Raw genomic sequence first — 19,919 nt, 5'->3', positions numbered from 1 at the left:
GAGTCACTAGAACTCTACGTTGATTCCTCGAACTCTGCATCGATTACTGATTAATCTCATCATAATTTCTGAGCCAGGATGGCTGGGGGGAGGTGTATAGAGACTCAGCAAAATTTTATTTATGTTTTGAACGGGTCACACCAGAGCTCTCCTGTTGTCAATCTGTGCATCAGCCAGGCCTGAATGAAACCACTCCTTCAGGGTGCCTGTGATGTGTGTGATGCGTGTGACACTTGTGTGTGAGGGAGGAGATGCGGTGTGTGCGTATGTATGTGAGATGTGTGTGGTATGTGTTGGGAGGCGTGCAGTGTGTGACCTGTGTGTGGGATGTGTGGTATGCCTGTGATGGATGCATGATGTGTATAGTGTATGTGGTGTGGCACACATAACGCGTGTGTAAAGGAGAACCTTTCGTGGCACTCTTGCTGCCCTAGGATGCTCACCTGCTGTCTCCACCCCAGCCAGCTCCATCTCTGCCTTCCCAACAGCAGCTGGGAAGACTGGGACAAGCAGGGACACTCAGTCTCTCAGTGCGTATCACTGAATCTCTGTCCCACATCAAAGGTGTCATCTTTCATTAATTTTTGTAGATGGTACTAGGTAAGGGTCCAGCTTCATACCTTGGCCCATGGATACCCAGTATGCTCAACACCATCTGGTGAAAAAACCGTTCATCCCCATTTAATGATTTTGGCCCCCTTGTCGAAAATCATCTGACCATAATATACAAGGTTTTCCTTCTGGGCTCTCCATTCTCTGCCACCCGTCTATATATTTGTCTTTACCCCGGCACTGCAGTGCTTTAATGTCTGTAGCTTTGCAGTGATTTTTAGAATCAGAAAGTGTGAGTGCTCCAGCTTTGTTCTTCTTTTTCAAGATGTCTTATGGCTATTTGAGGTCACTTGAGGTTCCATATGGATTTTAGGATGAATTTTTCAATTTCTGCATTGAGAGATTTCGATAAGAATTGTACTGGATCCATCAATCAATTTAGGTAGTGGCGACACCTTAACAATACTGTCTTCCAGCCCCTTAACGGGGAATGGCTTTCCATCTCTTGGTGTCTCCTTCGGTTTCTGTCAGCAACAATTTGGTTACAGTTAGTTTTCATTGTGTGCTTTTCTCCTCCTCTGTTAAATTTATTCCTAACTATTTTGGGTTTTTTTATGCTATCATAAATGCAATTGTTTTTCTTAGCTTCCCTTTAAGATTGTCCATCATTAGTGTATAGAAACACACCCAATTTTTGCGTTAATTTTGTGCAGTCAAATGCTCTACCACTGAGCTGTACCCCCTTGTGTTGATTTGGAGTCCCGCAATTTTGCTAAATTTATTAGTCCTAACAGTTTTTTGTGCAAAGGAAGGTTTTTGAATTTTGCAGTTGATGAAGAAAGGAATGGATCTTTATCAGCAATGTAGACCTTCTGTCCAGCCGAGTCTCGGCAGAAAACACCCAGATAGACAGCTTTCGTGGCGGTCTGACGCTTGAAGGGTGTGTGGGCCTTACATTCCCTTGGGTGATCTGTATGTTGTCCTTAAGCTTGACCACGAAAGGGTGTCTGTTTAGAGCCCCTGGTGCACAGCCCTCTTAGGTTAGATTTGCTTGCATGTCTTTAATGGATTATTTAATTGTGTTGAATATGTCATAAGCTCCCGTGGTACAAGGTTCAAAAGGTACAAAAGGGTGTACGGTGACAAGTCGGCCTCTTTCCTCTATCACCCTCCACCCAGTTCCCTTCCCCCGAGGAAAGCATTCGTGCCGGTTGCTGTGATTCCTTCCGGAAAGGATCTGGGGCATATACGAACACTTAAATATATATATGTGGACAAAAGTAGGTTTACAGTTATTCGTATGAAAAATAATACAATAATTAACAAATAACACTACAAGAACAAACTGTATTTTGCCCACTCACAACCGTAAACCGACTTTTGTCCACTCCCGTGTAAACGTATTCCTATATCCCCTTCTTTCACCTGGAGGCAGTGCTCCGCCCCTTGCTCTTTTCCTCTTCCCGGGATGTCTTGGAGATGGTCTCATATGAGCACCTGAATGGCTCCTCTTTCTTGGAGAGAGCTGTAGAGTGCTCCATGGGATGTTCATACCCTGGTGAGTTTGGGGGACACTTAGATTGTCTCCAGTTTCTTGAGTGAGATTTCAGTGCCGCAGCTCCCACCAAAGAGCAGTGTGAGAAATGGTTGCTATTGTGTCTGCTGTCAGGGTGCCACCGAGGGCCTCGGTCACCTTCTCCATCCCGGGTTCTCCTTAGGTGGACCAGTGGAGGAATTCTTCGCACGTTCCAGTACCAAGGTCAAGGCCGTGCCTCTTAGAAGTTCTGGGTTGCATTCATCTTGTGGACCCTGTGGATCTTATATTTACTTGTTCATCCTTCTCTTTGGCCACTAGGGTTCTTGGAACCAAGTTTATGGACCTTATTAGCAACGGTACAGGTTTTTTTTATTACACTGTACAGGAGTACTTACCACACACTTATGGATACTAATCTTAATCTTAGTTTCAGTATTTTCCCTCCCTTTATTTTCCTTTTGCTTCAATTCCCAAAGCTGTTTGCTTTATTCCTTGACATTGCACACATTTTTGTAAGGGGCTATAAAGAAACGTATACACACGTAAATCTATTTTTCATACATAAATAAAATATGAATTTGAGCCCTCACTGGTATGGCTCAGTGGATTGAGCGCTGGCCTGCAAACCAAAGGGTTGCAGGTTCCATTCCCAGTTGCGGCGCATGCCTGGGTCGCAGGCCAGGTCCCCAGTAGGGGGAGCATACAAGGCAACCACTCGCTGGTGTTTTTTTCCCTCTCTAGCTCCCTCCCTTCCCCTCTCTAAAAAATAAATAAAATCTTTAAAAAAAAAATACGAATGTGAGTCAAGTACCCAGAAGCAGACTTGACCCCTCTTCAGCCTGCCTGCCCCTGTGGCCGAGGAGCCTGCTTCTTCGTCGCACCGTCAGAATGCTTTCAGGCCCTTCCGCCCCGACAGAGGGGAGTGCAGTCCCGCTCCACAGCCTCCACCTGGAGCAGGGGCAGAGGGGAGGGAGGAGAGGATTCCCGCCGGCTGCACATTGCCCTGCGGCCCACTCAGCATCCCGCGCCCTGGTGCCGTCATCTTTCCGCTGCACGCCCCAGTCACCTCATCCCACCCACCCGCGTTGTCCTTTTGCCTCACTATGAAAAAGCAGTTTGCGTCCAGCCAGCAGGAGTGAGTAAGACAAATGGACGCAGACTGCTTCCTCATCTCAGAAACCCCCTTCATCTGTGCAGAAGGGGAGAGAGTAGTCTTGTTGTATTGTGGCCCCTGTGGGCTGAGGGCTGAGTTTCGGGTTTGTGACTCATCTGCCTGAAAGACGCAGGGCGAGGGAAGAGCTGGGAATGCTGCCGTCTGAGGACCAGACATACTTGAACTCTCCCCATGGCACCTCGAGCTCCTGCATGGGGCAGGTGGCGCTGTTTTAAGTCAGAGGGAGGGAGACCAGGTCTGTTTGCAGTGCCCGGGGTGGGTGTGGAGCACTTGGCCTGGGTTGTGGGAAATGGGACTCACGACTCAAGCCCAGAGCCTGGGCCTTCTCCAGAGCTGAGAGCAACCTCTAGGATCCTTAGTGTCTTTATCTGCAAAATGGGTGTTTATGTTACTGGGCTCACAGGGTTGTTGTGAGGATTAAATACTAGCTAGTGTCTTGCTTTGGCAGGTGTGGCTCAGGCAGTTGGAGCATCGGGGTCCGGTAACTGAAATGTTGCACATTCGGTTCCCTGTCCGGGCACATACGGAGGTAACCACTCGATGCTTCTCTCTCGCATGCATGTTGCTCTCTCTCTCTCTCTCTCTCTCTCTAAAAAGCAATGAAAAAGTGTTCTCAGGTGAGGATAAAAAAATAGCTAGTGCTTTAAGAGCTCTTATTATATGCCAGTCATCCTTGTAAGAGGTTCACACACAGTAACTCATTTAACCCTTACAACATTCTTAGTTATTATCATCCCCATTTTTCAGAGGAGGAAACTGAGGCTCGGAATGCTTAAGTAACGTGCCAAAGTTCACCCAGCCGGTGAGTGACAGAGCTGAGGTCTGAACGCAAGTAGCCACCTGGCCCCAGGGCGTGTGCCCTGAAGCACTGGAGCTCTGAGACTTGTCCGAAAAGATCCGGGCAGCGCCTGGCACCCAGAAGGCACTTGTTCAAAGGTAGATCGTTGTTCTGGTGTCTGATCACGGGCTGGTGTCCGGGCAGAGGTGATCTAGGTGACTCCGGCACTCCGGGTGCCTCCTCCATGGATGATGCTCTTAGCCCCTTGGGCTTGGGCTGCATTTCTCTGTTTGCATCTGTCTTCCCTGCTCCTCTGCCGGTGACTGCTCCCCCTGCCCCGCCCCCACCACATCACAGCACCGAACAGAGTTCTTGACGTACAGCCGGTGCTTCATGTTTACGTAGAGATTGTTTCTTTGTTGGCCGCTGGAGCCGTGAGCTTCCCCAGGGAGCTGGTGAGCCTGTTGCTGGGTGGCCTCGGGCTCCTCCGGGTGGCCAGGGCCAGATGTCCCTTTCTGATCTCTTCTGCTCTGTCCTCTCCCGTCTCTAGCAGGCTGTTCTGAGGGCCCTTTGAAAATATCTTTATAATTGGTATCGTTGCCCATCACAGAAGCTAACCATGCTTTTAAAAAAAGGAATGCAGACATTGCAGCAAGTTTGAAAAGTGAAAGTCCTTCACACGCTGCTATTTCTGGTCTGACATTACCTGGGAACTCGTCAGAAATGCAGAGTCTCAGGCCTCTCCCACCCGGACCTGCTGAATCACGATCCCACAATGACTCACAGCCACCTGAAAGTTCACAGAGCCGGCCGCCACCCTCCTCCCCAGCCCAGCTAAGACGACAAGTGTCATGGTTTGGTGGGCATGTGAGAGCCTTTTAAAGAGTAGGCTCTTCTAACCTCTTTGCAATTTTCTAGCCTCATCTAAAATCAAAGTCATTCAGCAGGAAGCTAACGATGACCCCATTATCTTGTCTGTCTGCGTCTCCTCTTGCCCCCTCTCCAACCCGTTCTCTGCCCCCCCTCCTCCCGCAGCCCTGGTGACTGATTTAAACATAAATCAGATCATGTCGTTCTCCTGCCTAGAATCCTTCTGTCTTCCCCTTGTCCTGGGAATTCGACCAGCCTCTCAGCTGCACCTGTCACCCACCCTCTCCTTCCTGCTCCTCACTCTGGACACGCTGACCTTTCCTCTCGTCCACCTCTGGGACTTTGCAACCTCGCTCCCATCCCCTCTCCTCCCTCTTCCCTGCTTTGTTCCTTTCCACCCTCAGGCCGCAGCTTAAATGTCACCTCTTCAGCGCATGCCCAGACCTGCCAGTCTCCTGCCAGTCACCTGGTGTCTTTCCCTCGCTAACAGTGGTTAGGACTGTCTCCCTGTGGAGTGTCAGCCCTGTGGGGACAGGGACCGTCCTGCCTTGCCTCCCTTCGCTGCAAAGCTAGACCAGGGCCTGGGTATGGGAGGTTAATATCAACATATAGCTGTTGCATGGGTGAGAGAAGGCATATTAATGATATCACCCTGTTTTTATTAGCTTGTTGAAATTACAGAAACAGCCCTGAGTGGCGTAGCTCAGTGGATTGAGCGTGGGCTGCGAACCAAGCATCGCAAGTTCGATTCCCAGTCAGGGCACATGCCTAGGTTGCAGGCCACGGCCCCCAGCAACCACACACTGATGTTTCTCTCTCTCTCTCTCCCCCCTCCCTTCCCTCTCTAAAAATAAATAAGTGAAATTTTTTAAAAAAAAGAAATTACAGAAACAGTAGATGTTAACTACATTTTTAAAAAATTCTGTAGGAAGGAATAAAATAAAAAGTAACATCATAGAGGATGACAGGGCACCTTTCCCTGCACGCCACCAAACATAAACCAAGTAAATACTGCCCCGTCACAGAGACAGGTGGGGCTGGCCTCGAAAGGAGGGGGTCACTGCCTCCCTCCCGAGCAGGTTTGCTGGGAGAAGCCCGGGAGGCGAGCTGGATGGATACACAGGAGGAAGTCTCAAAAGCTGTATAATGAGTGGACTTGGACGGCGCTCGTTGCTGTGGCAACCCAATTCCCCTGCTGCCGAGAGCGAGGGGTTTTGTGTTTCTTTTGCACCTGTCAGGAGCTCCTCTCCCCTCGACATCACTTGAGAAAGAAAGAGTTCGGCATTCTTTTTTGGAGGTCGGTGACTGCCCTGTGACTGACACCATGTGATTCTCTGGTGGCCTCTTAAGGGAGGAGCTGGCTGAGCCCCATCCCCACAGCGCCCTGATACACCTGGGCTCGCGTCACAGACCCCCTGGACCTGCACTGAGGGGGCCAGGGGAGCCAAGCACCCAAGGAGACTGTTCTGTTCCCTTCACAAGAAAAGGTTGTCTAGATTTCTGTTTCCTGGGAATGCTGAAGGTCAAGGTCAGGGGAAGCTCTCCTGAGCAGGCCTCTTGAGTCGGTCCCTGGTTCTGTGTCACTTTTCCAGGGTCCCCCCACCCCAGGGCATTTAACCTGGAAAACGTGGGTCACAGTAGAGCTGAGGGAGACGCAGCAGACAGACGAGCAGAACCGAATCATTTGTGCCTGCTGTCTGCATCGTGCTGGACACACGGGTCCTCGTCCGGTCCCCCTCGCCCGTCGGGAAGGGGGACGGTACTCTCTCCACTGCTCCAGCGGTGCAGCCCGAGGCTCTGAAGCTTACGCGGCTTGCCCAAGGTCTCAGCGCAGAAATATAAACCGCACTGTGCCTGGGTCTCGAGGTCCTGCTCCCCGCCCCTCACCACGCCACCACCACCACCACCACCGGGAAAGAATTCGGGGATGTGAACTAGGCAGGGGAGGGATGGGTCCCTCTCTTGGACACGATGGCAGCCAACCCGAAATCTCCCTCTGAGCACAGAGGTTGGCGGGGACTTGCCCCCGCAGGGGCGCCTGGGCCCTTCAGCTGGCGGCGTCCTCCTCCTCCTCCTCTACCCCCACCTGCCTCCTTTAGTGAGGCGGGGGGCTGCCGGGGGAACGCACGGGATGTGCAGGGTCAGAGCCACGCCAGCTGCGGATCCCGACCTTGTCTGAGCACCGGCCTCAAAACAGCAGCACGGGGAAGCGGCGCCTCTGGGTTTTCATTTCCTGTAAGAAGACCTCGAGCTGTCTCGAGGATTAAGTGAACCGAGGGGAAGGATTCAGGACGTGACTTTTCTATTTAACTCAAACAGCCCGGCGTCTTGGGAGCCTTTTCCTCTTTCTCCTCCACGAGCTCAGCCCTTCCCCCACCCCCCTCCCTCAACCCCTGGCTTTAGCGCGGATGGATGAGGAGATTAAGACCAAATGTGGGACGGCCTGCGTCCCCAGCCTCGGCCTTCCCTCACGACTGTCCTTGGGCCACACGCGTTGCATCATATCCTGATTTCCTGCCACTCGAGGCTCATGACAAAGCTTGGTGGCCCAGTCCACCAGGCCTGGCTCTTGATACCTGAATGCGTGTTTCAATTATTCAGAAAATCCTTTTCTCTCTGGACAAAGACTGGCTTTAAAAGCTATCCCCGTGCTTTACACTCGGGAATTATTTTTTTTTGGATGCCCAAAAGCGGAGCTGTCCCTTTCTCTGTGCATTTCTAATCCTCTCCCAGGCAAACAGACTCATCGGGCAGAAGAGGCGGGGGGGGGGGGGGGGGGGGGCGGGGGGGGGGCGGGCTGGGGGGGGAGCCCGTTAACTGGCTCAACAGATGTGCTCCCCAGTGCATGCACCTGTGACCAGCCGTGTTTAATGGTCCTTCCAGCTCTGGAATTCAGTGACTTCTGTCCTTCCAACCTTATCGCTGTATAAGCTCCTTTTTCATTAGCAGTTTCATCTTATCTTTAACGACCTTGTTCCTTTAAGTGACGCTGTTTTAGATACTGTTACAGCTCTCCTCCCTTCCCAGTCAACCTGAAAAAGGTGCTCCTTCTGCTTCAGAAACCAACAAAGTCCACCAGCAACCTCTTGACTTCTAAATCCAAGACACCCTGTGTTAGTTTCCCAGGACTGCCATAGCTAAGTACAAGCTTGTTAGATTGTAACAACAACAACAAAAAATGTTCAGAGAAATTTATCCTCTCACCGTTCTGGAGGCCAGAAATCCGAAATCCAATTGCCAGGCAAAATTGGTTCCTCCTGCAGGCACCCAGGGGGAGCCGTTCCGTGCCTCCCTCCTGGGTTCTGGCGGCTCCGGCGCTCCTCTGTGCTCCTTGGCTCTTGGGTGCGTCGTTCCAGCCTCTGCCTCGGTCTTCACGTGGCTTGTCCTCTGTGTTTCTGTGTCTCAGATTCCCTGTCCTTTAATAAATGTGCAAGAATACCAACCCTTGGATGTAGGACCCACCCTCCAAAATACAGCACGATCTCATCCTGAGATCCTTAACTTAATTATACCCGCAAAGACGAAATTTCCACATAAGGTCGTATTCTCAGATGTCAGGGGTTACGACTCAGACGTATCTTTTTGAAGGACACTGTTCAACCCATTATATACACCCTCTTCAGTCCTGAACTTGACCTTTCTGCAGCATGTGAGGCTCTTGATCACTTTCTTTTGGAAACTTCCAGGATGGCAGTCCTACATATGTCTGGCTGAATCCCTCTTCTTCTGCCCAGCTCTGAAAGGCTAAAGCCCTAGGAGTCTGCCTTGTCCTCAGCTCTCTTCTCTTCGTCTCCCTCAGGAACCCCATTCATCCCCATAGCCTTCCGTAAAGACACAGTGGAGATGCCTGGGGTGTGAAAGGCCGTATTACTGCAGACTTTAGGGCTGGAAGGGGTTTTTCACTTAACCTGGTGTCAAGAGGAAAGGAATGTTATAGGATATTACAGGATTAGAAGAGGGCCCAAAGGAATACAATATTTTAAGATTTCTAGTGGATTGAGTGCAGGCTGCAAACCAGGCATCGCAGGTTCGATTCCCAGTTAGGGCACATGCCTGGGTTGCAGGCCATAACCCCCAGCAACCGCACATTGATGTTTCTCTCTCTCTTTCTCCCTCCCTTCCCTCTCTAAAAATAAATAAATAAAATCTCTTTAAAAAAAAAAAAGATTTCTCTGGTCTTGGCATTTGGGATGGGCTAGGCTGGAGAAAGAGGTTAGAAAACCGGGGACCCTTTGGGTAGTCACTGCTGTGACTCAGGTGTAGGGCGAGGAGGACTCGGGCTTGGGTGCTACGGAGAGAGAGGGCATGGGGGGAAGAGGAGTAATGTTTTGTGGGGCAGCCATCATGTCAATGAAACAATGTCCATCCCTATAGAAAAGTTTTCTAAGCATTTATTTGACCCCAGATTTTGAGGGCATGCCCAGAAGCAAGATCTCAACGAACTGAGAAAATGCTCCGGAGAATGGCAGTTTCGCAGCAAATTTTACATTTACATTAGAATCAAAGGAGAATATGTCAGGAGTCCCATGAAATTCGTCGCCGGTAGATTAGGGTGGTGGGAGGAAGCAAAGTGAGGAGACCTCTAGGACTGGATAAAAAGCAAGACAGAGAAACACATACCACTTTTCTCCTTGGGCGGGCCCAGGGTGGTTCACATTTAACATTCACAGCACATAGAGGTGGTACGCGGGCAACAAGACAACTGTGAGGAGTTTCGTGGTCTGGTGCCCTGCAGTTGTGCCTCTGAGGGTCCGGAAGAGAAAAGGGCTCTGGCGTCTCAAAGGTATGTTGTCCTAGGCGCATGAGAACCACGGGTAGGGCTCACTTAAGGTAAAGACTGACCTCGCTGAAGGAGGCTGCAGGCCTGAGACGGGACTACACCGTGACCTGCGGGTCAGAAATTTATGATCAGATCTCCTTCCTGCGTGGTTCCTTTCAGCCACTGAGCTCGCCAAGCCTGCCATGTGGCCCCCCTGGGCTTGTCAGGTTTATTCCTTAGCCCTTCCCTGTGTACACTCGATGTATGTGCCTCTTCTCACAACAACCCTGCAAGGAATATATATATCTAACCTCCATCTTACAGATTCAAGAAAGCTCAGAGAGGTTAAGTGATTTGCCCAAAGCCACACAGCAAGTTAGTGGCCATGCTGGGGCTATAAACCTAGGTGACTTGGGGTCTAGAAATCAGATGGAGGGCATAAATCTGTGAAATATGGTAATTTTTAAAAAAGATTTTATTTATTTATTTTTTAGAGAGGGAAGGGAGGGAGAAAGAGAGAGAGAAAAACATCAATGTGCAGTTGCTGGGGGTCATGGCCTGCAACTCAGGCATGTACCCTGACTGGGAATCGAACCTGCGACATTTTGATTTGCAGCCCGAGCTCAATCCACTGAGCTATGCCAGCCAGGGCTAAAATATGGTAATTTAATGCAAGGCCTGGCAGGACTTTATAATGGAACAGACATAGGGAGTGAAAAAAGCGAGGGACGTAACGTGCTGGAGAAAACTGAGGAATTTTGGAGAGTGAGTGTGGGTGGTGAGTCGCAGGAAGATCATAAAAATATGCTTTCCATCATACTGAGTCTGGGGTGGCAACGCTGTCCCGTGGACAGATGGAAACACTGGACTGGGGGTCAGGAAGGGAGATGGGGATTGGAGGGCTGACCGAATGAATGGTCAGAGAGACCGGGATGACAGCAGGCTGCCACAGACGTTCAGAATTTCTTCCTCCTCACTCCATTTCCTGAGGAAGGAGGGAGAGTTGGGGGGCCACCAAAAATAAGCTCCCGAGTAAAGCTCTGGTTGGCAGGCAGCCAGATGAGCCTGGGCAGAAGCCAGCAGGGGAGCAGCTGCAGCCCACCTGGCTCCCTGGTGGGGCCCTGGCGCTGGCGCTCACCTCCCTCGAATGATTGGCAGCAGGGGCCCGGGAAGCACGGAGCAATGGGATGGTGCCGGGCAGGGTAGTTCGTGCTCAAGGTGAGAGGCACGGCTCCAGAGCACAGGACCGTGGAAATCCTCACGGTTACCCTGTTTATCCCTCGCCTGGCCAGACAGAGCTTTGTCACGGGTTGGTGATGGAGCTGGCATTTGGGATTTCAGCCTCTTTTTTTGTTTTTCCTAACGAGATCCAGGAGAGACTGGGAGGAACCAAACTCTCGTGCTTCTCCCTTTTGCAATGAATTGGTATGGCCCCGGGCTGCAGTTACAACCCTGTGATTGCAACCACATCGCAAAACAGACCCCGGAAGAAGCTGGGAACACAGTAGGTGTCCAGCTGAGACATCTGCTTGGTTCACCCATGTCGGGGCGTCCGTCAGCAGTCCCTCAGACTCCCCTCAAACTCAGGGCTCTTGCACACGTCATTCCTCTGCCGGGAAGGCCGCCTCCCTTTGTATCCTCCACAGTTTGGTGGGCGAAATGTCACTTCAGGCTCAGGGGACCTCCCAAAGGCCCTGTCTCAGACACCACAGTACTGAGGGCTGGGTCAGGGTTAACAGAGTCCGCAGCACTAAATATACATGTTCACAGCAACATTGTTCATAAGTCTAACACAGGGTGGGGACAGCCCGAATGCCCATGGACAGGCGAATGGGTAAACTAAAGATAGTATATACATAAAATGGAATGCTATCCAGCTTTAAAAAGGAATGAAATTTTGATACTTGCTATAATGTGGATGAACCTTGAGGACAGTATACTGATTGAAATAAACCAGACACAAAGGAACAAATGAGTACTTACATTCATAGAGACAGAAAGTAGAATGGTGATTGTTAGGGGCTGGGGGGAGTAGAGAAAGAGGGGAGTTTGTGTTTAATAGGTACAGGGTTTCAGTTTGGGGAGGTGGAAAAATTCTGGAGATAGGTGCTGGCGATGGCTGCACAATAATATGAATGTACTTAATGCCACTGAATTGTGCGGTTGAAAATAGTTAAAATTGCCCTGGCTGGTGTGGCTCAGTAGATTGAGTGTTGGCCTGTGAACCAAAGGGTCTCTGGTTCGATTCCCAGTTAGGGCACATGCCTGGGTTGCAGGCCAGGTCCCCAGTTGAGGGCATGAGAGAAGCAACCACATATTGATGTTTCTCCCTCCCTTCCCCTCAATAAATAAATAAAATCTTTAAAAAAAATTCTTAAAATGGTAAATTTTGTTTGTGTATATATATATATTATATTATATATTAAAAAGATATATATAATATATATATATATTAAAATACAAACAATATAAAATTTGGTAAATTTTTATTGGTAAAAATACAAACAATATAAAATTTAATTCCTTTTTTTAAAAGATTTTATTTATTTATTTTTAGAGAGGGAAGGGAGGGAGAGAGAGAGAGAGAGAGAGAGAGAAACATCAATGTGTGGTTGCTGGGGACCGTGGCCTACAACCTAGGCATGTGCCCTGACTGGGAATCGAACCTGCGACACTTTGGTTCACAGCCCGCACTCAATCCACTGAGCTACGCTAGCCAGGGCCTAAAATTTAATTCCTTATTTTTAAATGTATAGTTCAGTTGCTATGTATATTTTACAGAGAACATAAACAGAATGGAAACCGATGACACAGGAAACAGACCAAAACACTGCGGCTAATGCCTTTACCTGGTGCTCTGGCCGTTATTTCTCTGGGGGGTGTCAGTGTGCACAAGGCTTCCCATGCATGCGAGGCCATAAGGCCCTCGGCTGTGGAATCCTTCTACCACAGGGGATTTTAGGGACATCAGCCTCACAGTTGGAGAGGAAATATTTCCCGGGAAGCAGACGAGGGAGCCGTATGTGAGCACTCCCTGTGTTGGGGGATGATCTGAGGGGGCCTCATGGGAGGGACAGTATTTGTTACAGGAGGGAAGGGAGAAAGAAGCAAAGAGATTGATTGCATGGTCTTCACCCCCTTCTTGCACTCTCTCTGGAGCTCAGGGTGGCCCACACAGTTCCCCAAAGTGCCCTCAATCCAGAGCCCCAGGTTGAATGGGGAAGAAAGGAGAACTCCACTCCTTCCTCAGGCCTGCCCACCCACCTTACACCCAGTTCTCCCTTCCCTCTAACGATGTCAGGGAGCCGATCCCCCACCCACCAGCAACCAGCCCTCCCCTCGCTGCTTCTTGTCCAGTGGCACCTCGAGTGTGTTCAGGCTGCTGTGGCAGGATCAGGCTGAGGGCAGTCCGTGTCCCCCCCCCCCCCCCCCCCCCCCCCCCCCCGCCATCCCCATTACAGTCTCCTTGCCTCTATTCTCCTCACTTCGTCTCCCCCCTAATCTCCTCCCCCCTCTTCTGTTTACATCACCACCCACTCACTTTTCTGGCGGAACCTACTTGGCTTCCACTTAAGGTTTCAGTATGGGGTTGGGAGCTGAAAGAAGGGGTGCTGCCCTCCCTGGGAGTTGCTGGGCCCAACACCAGCAGGGTGCTGGGCCACCAGCAGAGGTGTACGCCCACCCACCTACCGAGCTGTTGACTCAGTCAGTTCCATCTCCTGGGAGAGGCCGCCTCACCTATTTTCTCTCCCGGGTTCCTGGGGGTGGGGGTTGGAGATAGAGCCCTGGGCCAGATGAGTATAGACGAACCAGATTCAGGAAACCAGTGGATAGGAGTTGCCTCGAGGCTCCCCTAGGGATCTATTTGCTTCTGTTGGATGTGTGTGTGTCTAAAATATATTTGGAGTTTAACTGTGACAGCTCGAGACCTCACCGTCAGCCAGTAAGGAAAAGGAACCATCAGCTTCTTTGCTTCCCTGCACAGGTAGAGCGGAACCCCAGGTGGGAAGTACTACTAAAGATGATGATAAAAAGAGCCCCCCGGGACCCAAAGAAGCTGCCCAAAAGTTTGCAAAACAGGCTACCTGCTGCAACTCTGTAAAACAGCAACAAAAAACCCGGCAAGAAGAGCCAGTGCCGGTGCACCTCCTTTAAAGGTGCATCTGGACAAGTTGGAGGCTCCCAGGCTCACAATTGGCTGCCACTAGCTTCCAGCGGCTGCTGCTGAGCGGTTAGAGAAGGACTCTGGCTCCCGGCCCCTCTCGCGAAGCGGCTGAGAAGCGGCAGCCTTGGCTGCCACCCAGCGGCTCAGTCTGTAACCTTCCCGCCCAGTGTGACTCGCACCAGATCTTAGCAGCTGCAAGGAGCAAGCTGAGGCTGCCCTTGACAAGCCAGCCCCGCCCCCAGGGACTCAGTGGGGTAGGTGGTGGTGGGACTTGGGGCCCGAGGGGCCAGCACTGGTGACAACCTGGTGCTTTGGAGCAGGAGAAGGAAGCCGAGTTCTGAGAACAAGCCCGGCAACAGAATTGTAATCGGATGCATCCATACAGTAATTTCGCTTGTGTCACGGAAGCCTCCCTGTGGGGTTAGACAAGCCGATCCCCGGCTTTCTGCTTCCTAAAATGTAGCCGGAACCAAGGTCGAGGTTCCAAAGCCAAGTGACCCCTCTTTCCCTGTTTGCCACCCACCCCCACCCCACCCCCAAGCCCAAGCAATTAGACAGCAGCATCCAGAAAGACGTGGGTGGAGATTATCCTTTATTCACTTTCACTTTGAAGAGAAAAGCCACAGCACGAAGATGGTGCCAACACGCCAGGCATCAGAATGACCCCTGCACATGCAGGACACGGATGGGCACTCACTGTGGAATCTGGTGATGGACAGGTGTGTGCCCCGCGGTGACAATGTACACACAGCTACAAAAACCCCCTTATTCTTCCCTAGTTTTTAAATTTCAAGATACCCCACCCCACCCACCCCAGTTAGCCTTGTCATTCTCAGTTGGATCTCCTAGCAAACTGGACTTTTACTCTTGTGGGCTCAGAGTACCCCCCACCCCCAAACAATAAGCATGCATGCCCTAGAGGTACAGGGAAATGGACACAGCACGCTGGAACACGGAGAGATGGCCTGTGTCACTTCTCACGATCCTCCAGCTCAGGAGAAAGGCTGCCCTCCGACCTCCCATGAGAGGTGGAAGGCCACACCACCTTCCGGGCTCCCCAGGGCCCCTGACACTCCATGTGGCCCCGCTGCTCACACCCCAGCCCTGCCTGATTTTAAACAAAACTTTCTCTTGGGAAGAAGACATTTGGGAGCTAGCCAATGCAGGGCCCTAAAATGATCATTGAAAACAAAATTTCCTTCTTGCTCAGTTTCTGTTCAACTCCATCCTGCTCTCCCACAGGGGATTTCTGACACCTGAAGCCCTCAGCCTGGCTCGGAGCCTCCCCAGAAATGTGGGGGCCCCGTGGGAGGTGTTTGGTGGCAGCAGCCCCTCACCGCCCAGCCCCCCTGCATTCTCCCAGTGCGGTCTTGGGTTTCTATCATCCCTCCCCGTGGGCTGCTGTGGTTTCCAGACTCGGAGGTGCCCCAGGTGGCTGGGAGGCGTCAGGTGCACATGCTTTCTTCTGTCCTCTCCTCATCGTGGCTGACTGCCCGGAGCTGCCCCTGGGCCGCGGGCTTCACCGACAGGATCAAGCGTTTGCGGAATGTCTCACAGAGCACGATGTACACGAAGGGGTTGAGGCAGCTGTTGGCATAGCCCAAGCTGATGGCCGCGTTGTACAGGTAGGCGAAGGTGAGCGTTGGGCGGCTGATGGACAGCTGGGTCAGCTGTAGCACGTAGTAGGGCGCCCAGCATACGAAGAAGACCAGGCAGATGGCAATGGCCGTGCGGGTCACCCTCCTGGTCCGCAGCCGGATGCTGCGTTGAGAGGCGGGAGCCACGGAGGACGTCACGCGCTGTAGGATCCTCACGTACGCAGCCGTGATGACCACGAAGGGCAAGGCAAAGGCCAGGAAAAACTGGTACAGGGTGAACCAGTAGACGTCAGTGTCCGGGTTGGGCAGGCGGATGCCACAGCCCACGGCGCCCCCCGGGAAGGGGATGAGCCTGGTGTAGAGCCACACGGGGGTGATGCTGATGAAGGAGAGGGCCCACAGGAGGCAGATCACTAGGGTGGCCACCGAAGGCTTGCGGAACTTGGTGGAGGAGATGGGGTGGACGGTGGCCAGGTAGCGGTCGATGGCCATGGCGGTCAGGATGTAGGTGCTGGTGAACTGACTGTTGGCGTCCATGGCCGTGATGAGGGTGCACATGGTCTTCCCGAAGTGCCAGACGCCGTTGCCCAGGAGCTGGTGGATCATGAAGGGCATGCCCAGGAGGAAGAGGAGGTCCACCACCGAGAGGTTGATGATGAAGATGTCGGGGACATTGCTGCACCAGTGCAGCTTGGACTTCTTCACCACGGCGAAGATGACGGTGGAGTTCCCCACGATGCCCAGGAGGCAGATGATGCCGAACACCGAAGGCATGATGATGTTGATGTAGGAGGCGCTCCCCGTGCCAGGAAGCAGCCCTGGGGACGGAAGGAGCAGCGTCAGTCGCTAGGCACGGCCTGTGCCCTCTGAGGGCTGACATCCTGCTGGCACACTCAGCCTCCCGCGACACGCTTGCGTGCTGCTTCATCCTCTGTGCGGCTCCAGCTCAGCGCCCACCCGGCACCTGGAGCTCTTTCCCACCATTCCCCCTCCCCACACCGGTGCCAGCCCATCCTGTCCCCTTGCCCTCTTCCACCGGCTCCCTGGTCAGTCCTACCAGACTGTCACACACCCCCTGTTAGTCAAAGGACCCAGGCCTTTGCCTCCTGCATGGTTTCGGAAGGCACAGAGTCAACCACCATGGCTGCCTGCAAAGAGTTACTGGGGGCCCCAGGCTTCACCAGGAAACCTCATCGAAATAGCCAGAAGGACATGAGAGAGAGAGTGTGTGCACGCGCCTATGTGGGCGTGTGCACCTACTTTCCCTTCCCCGCTTGCAGCCCTGAGCATTTCATGTTAGACATTGCTGGTGGGAGCTGTGCACCGCTCTCTGGGCCTCTCTGTGGGCGACCGTCCGGTGGAGGCCTCCGCCCGCCCACGAGGCCTGCAGCCCGGACCTCTCCTGGGCTGCTCTCAGGGATTTCCTGGGGCCCCCACCTTCTGCGCCCGAGCTTCCCCGGTGAGCAGAAACTGAAGCTGCTGTGTTGCAGCCCAGCCCCTGAGAATTTTCTTCACAAAAACCTTTCTTCTTTTTCCTTCCTTCCCTGCTCCCTCCAAGCTCGAATTCCAGGGCATCTCAGCTCTGGAACTGGCAGGCAGTTTCATTCACCGGGAAAGTTAATCCCTGAGAGTTACCCCTTTCAGGACCTTCCCCAGGGGCAGCCGGGATGGTTCAGATCCTTTCCTGTAGTTGGAGCCAAAAGCCAAGGGCATCGGTGAAGGAGGGAGCCTCCAGCTGCCTCCTCACATGCTATCCTCCAGCTTCTCTTGCTGGCTTTTCCAGCCTGGAATTTTTCCTGCAAAGCATATTTGAAACTCATCCTTGAGCCTTCACCGCTAGCCACCATCCTTGCCAATTCTTTTTTTTTTTTTTTTTTTTAATTTGAGCCAAACTGACAATGGAGGGGGAACAAGATCTCCAATGCTCCCCCTTGTCACTTCTGAACGTGCCTTTGCTCCAACCCCTTGGGCTCCTGCCTGCCCCGCCCCCTTCTCCCCTTCCCTCTGCAAGCAAAGCAGACTGCAGACCTTCTCCCTGAGAACTGCAATAAAGTTTCCCGGGCGGTTCGGTTCAGAGGTGAGACCTCCCCATTTCCCACCCCCAGCTCTGGGGAGGGACACACTCACCAGCCGAGGTGAGGTTATTGGGGCCGTCCGAGGTGTTGCTGGCACTGGGGTCAGTGGGCAGCGGCGAGGCTTGCAGGTCCATCCCGCCAGTGCCTCTCGCCCGCTGGCCCGTCCGCCCACGCAGGCTGCGGCAGCCTCCGACGCCTGCCTCCCTGTCCTGGAGCACCGGCCCCGCAGTCCCGAAGGGGGTCTTCCGGGGCAGCCTGGCAGCCTCCGCTGCCTCCAAGCCCCACCGCTCTTCCCACTCCCTCCTTCCCGGTTCCCACTGACATCACCTAGACACATTAACATTCGGAGGCAGATAGATGAACATTAACCTCTTCAGTCCCGTGCTGCAGCTCCCGCTCCTGACTGCCTGCAGACAGAGCCAGGGGCCAGGGCCACCCCAGCAGGGAGGGGCTGCCCTCCCCCAGGCTCGGGCTGCGTCTCCTGTGCTCACAGGGAGTGCCGCTGTCTTCACGTGAGGTGTCTGCAAAGGCCAGCGGGCTGACTCCCACTGGAGGAAAGACAGAGCCCGGCCTGGCCTGCGCCCTAACCCCAGGTCCGGGTGGCTGGGCCAGCTGGCCACCCTCAGCCCCTGCCTGGAGGCCCATGGATCCCAACCACCTTGGTGGTGAGACTGCCAGTGTCCTTTCGAAACTGAGGATGGAATCCCTGGCTGCGGAGCCTTTGACGGGTGCTCAGAGGTGACAGGGCACTCCGTGCTGGTGATGGCCAGAGTCTCAGGGACCAGAAGGGGATAAACTGTCTGAAAAGGAGCAGCATCGACTAGACTCACTGAGGTTTTATTTTTCTAAATACTCTGCAGTCCTTGGGGTTTTTCACCTGGGATTCCTCCAGACAAATTTCAGAACATCGACCCCCCCCCCCCCAAAGAGATCGTCAACCTGGAGCAGCCTCAGAAGGCAAAGCACGGAGCGAGCTCTCTGCAGAGGCGCCCAGTGGCCGGCCCCCGGGGCCCCTCCTGGCCAAGAGCTGCCGCCACACGCGCTGCCAGACTCAGGAGCTGGGGCTTCGGGGTAACCGTAGTTGGACCCCTACACACTTCTCCAGTCTTCCTTACACATTTGCTTCATCCAGCAAATATGTATCAAGTGCTTGCCAACCACTGTTCTAGGTTCTGTAGTAAAAAAAATAATAATAAATAAATAAAATAATAATAAAGTCCCGGAGACCCTGTCCTCATGGAGATTACGTTCAAATCCGGAGGAGACAGAAAACATACCCAAAAATGAAAAAGACGAGTTAGGATATTGGTGCTCAGTGCTATGACAAGCGTAAGGCAGGGTGAGTGGCCCGCGGAGCAGCAGGGCGGAGCAGGTGGCCGTTTTACACAGGAAGGCCTCTCTGAGCAGCGTTTCCAGAAGAGTCCTGAAGGGAGTGAAGGGCATGTTTGGAAACACCTGCAGGAAAACACGCTTGGCAGTAGGACCGGCCAGTGCCAAGTCCCTGTGGCAGGAGCGCGCCGGGCGACGGTGAAGGCCAGTTAGCGTGGCTCTCAGGGAGCAGAGGGAGGGTCAGCAGGAGGTGACGTGGGAGAGGAGTGAGAGGGACGGCTGGGCTCTGTCGGCCCTGGTCAGCCACTGTCGGGACTTCGGCTTTTCCTTCGGGGGAAATGGGAGTCAGGGGGGCTTTCAGCTGAGCAGGGAGACGATCACACGTGTTTTAAGAAGATCAGTCTGCTTCCTGGTAGCAACAGAAACAAAGCGAGACTGTATTTTAGTGTGGGTTCCTTTGAGAGCAGAGGCCGAGACAAGGACTCGTGTCCACAGGGCTTTTCTGCCAGAGGACCCGAAGGGCAGGCATGAGCGAGTGGGGACGATGAGACAGGAAAGAAGAAAAAGTCGACATAAGGGTGCATTGTCAGTGTTGCTGCTGTGGACATCAGGAGTTCAAGGTTGCTGGGGTCCTTGAGCAGGGCACAGGCTGGACCCTGGAATCACCCCCCTGAAGGGTAGGAGGCAGGGACATTTCCCCAGCTGCCCCGTCCCCCAGGAGTTGAAGGTTGCTCCTGAGGCGTTAACTCTGTGCATCTGGGTTCCTGGGCAGAGCAGCTCCGATAGGATCAAGAGTCAATGGGGCCGAAAGCAGAGAGCTGTGCAGCTCACGCTGGAGGCAGGAGGCTGTCAACCCAAGTGAACGTTGTGCTGGGGCCGAGAGGGCCGGGCGGCGTTGAAGTCTGGGGCAGGAAGCAGCCAGGCACGAGGTGCGCACTCCAGACAAGACCCTGCTGGCCCGAGATCGGCTCAGCTCACCCACAGCTGCCTGCCGCAGCGGGCGCTGGCGTCAGAGGTGGCCGAGAAAAACCTGACTGGGAACCTGAGACATCCCAGAAACATCCAGCATAGAAGCCTGTTGC

At 53.0% G+C, this 19,919-nt stretch overlaps 1 protein-coding gene across 1 annotated transcript; it reads right to left on the bottom strand.

Moving 5' to 3' along the window:
• Positions 1 to 14,409: 14,409 nt before the first annotated feature.
• On the bottom strand, positions 14,410 to 18,618 carry MCHR1 (melanin concentrating hormone receptor 1). Its single transcript, XM_028532852.2, has 2 exons — positions 17,561 to 18,618; positions 14,410 to 16,251 (listed from the first exon to the last, which is right to left on the bottom strand). Exons 1-2 carry the CDS (start codon positions 17,640 to 17,642, stop codon positions 15,281 to 15,283), a joined length of 1,053 nt encoding a protein of 350 aa, XP_028388653.1. The 5' UTR covers positions 17,643 to 18,618; the 3' UTR covers positions 14,410 to 15,280.
• Positions 18,619 to 19,919: the final 1,301 nt, after the last annotated feature.

Source organism: Phyllostomus discolor, chromosome 2, assembly GCF_004126475.2.
Source record: "Phyllostomus discolor isolate MPI-MPIP mPhyDis1 chromosome 2, mPhyDis1.pri.v3, whole genome shotgun sequence".
Taxonomy (NCBI): domain Eukaryota; kingdom Metazoa; phylum Chordata; class Mammalia; order Chiroptera; family Phyllostomidae; genus Phyllostomus; species Phyllostomus discolor.
The sequence above is the reverse complement of the archived record's forward strand: the minus strand, read 5'-3'. Positions and strand labels throughout refer to the sequence as shown.

Excerpts from the sequence above, each read along its gene's own strand:
- MCHR1 (XM_028532852.2), bottom strand. The coding sequence starts at position 17,642 with ATGGACCTGCAAGCCTCGCCGCTGCCCACTGACCCCAGTGCCAGCAAC. Across the intron at positions 16,252-17,560 it reads CAATAACCTCACCTCGGCTG|GGCTGCTTCCTGGCACGGGG; the intron begins GTGAGTGTGTCC and ends TTCCGTCCCCAG.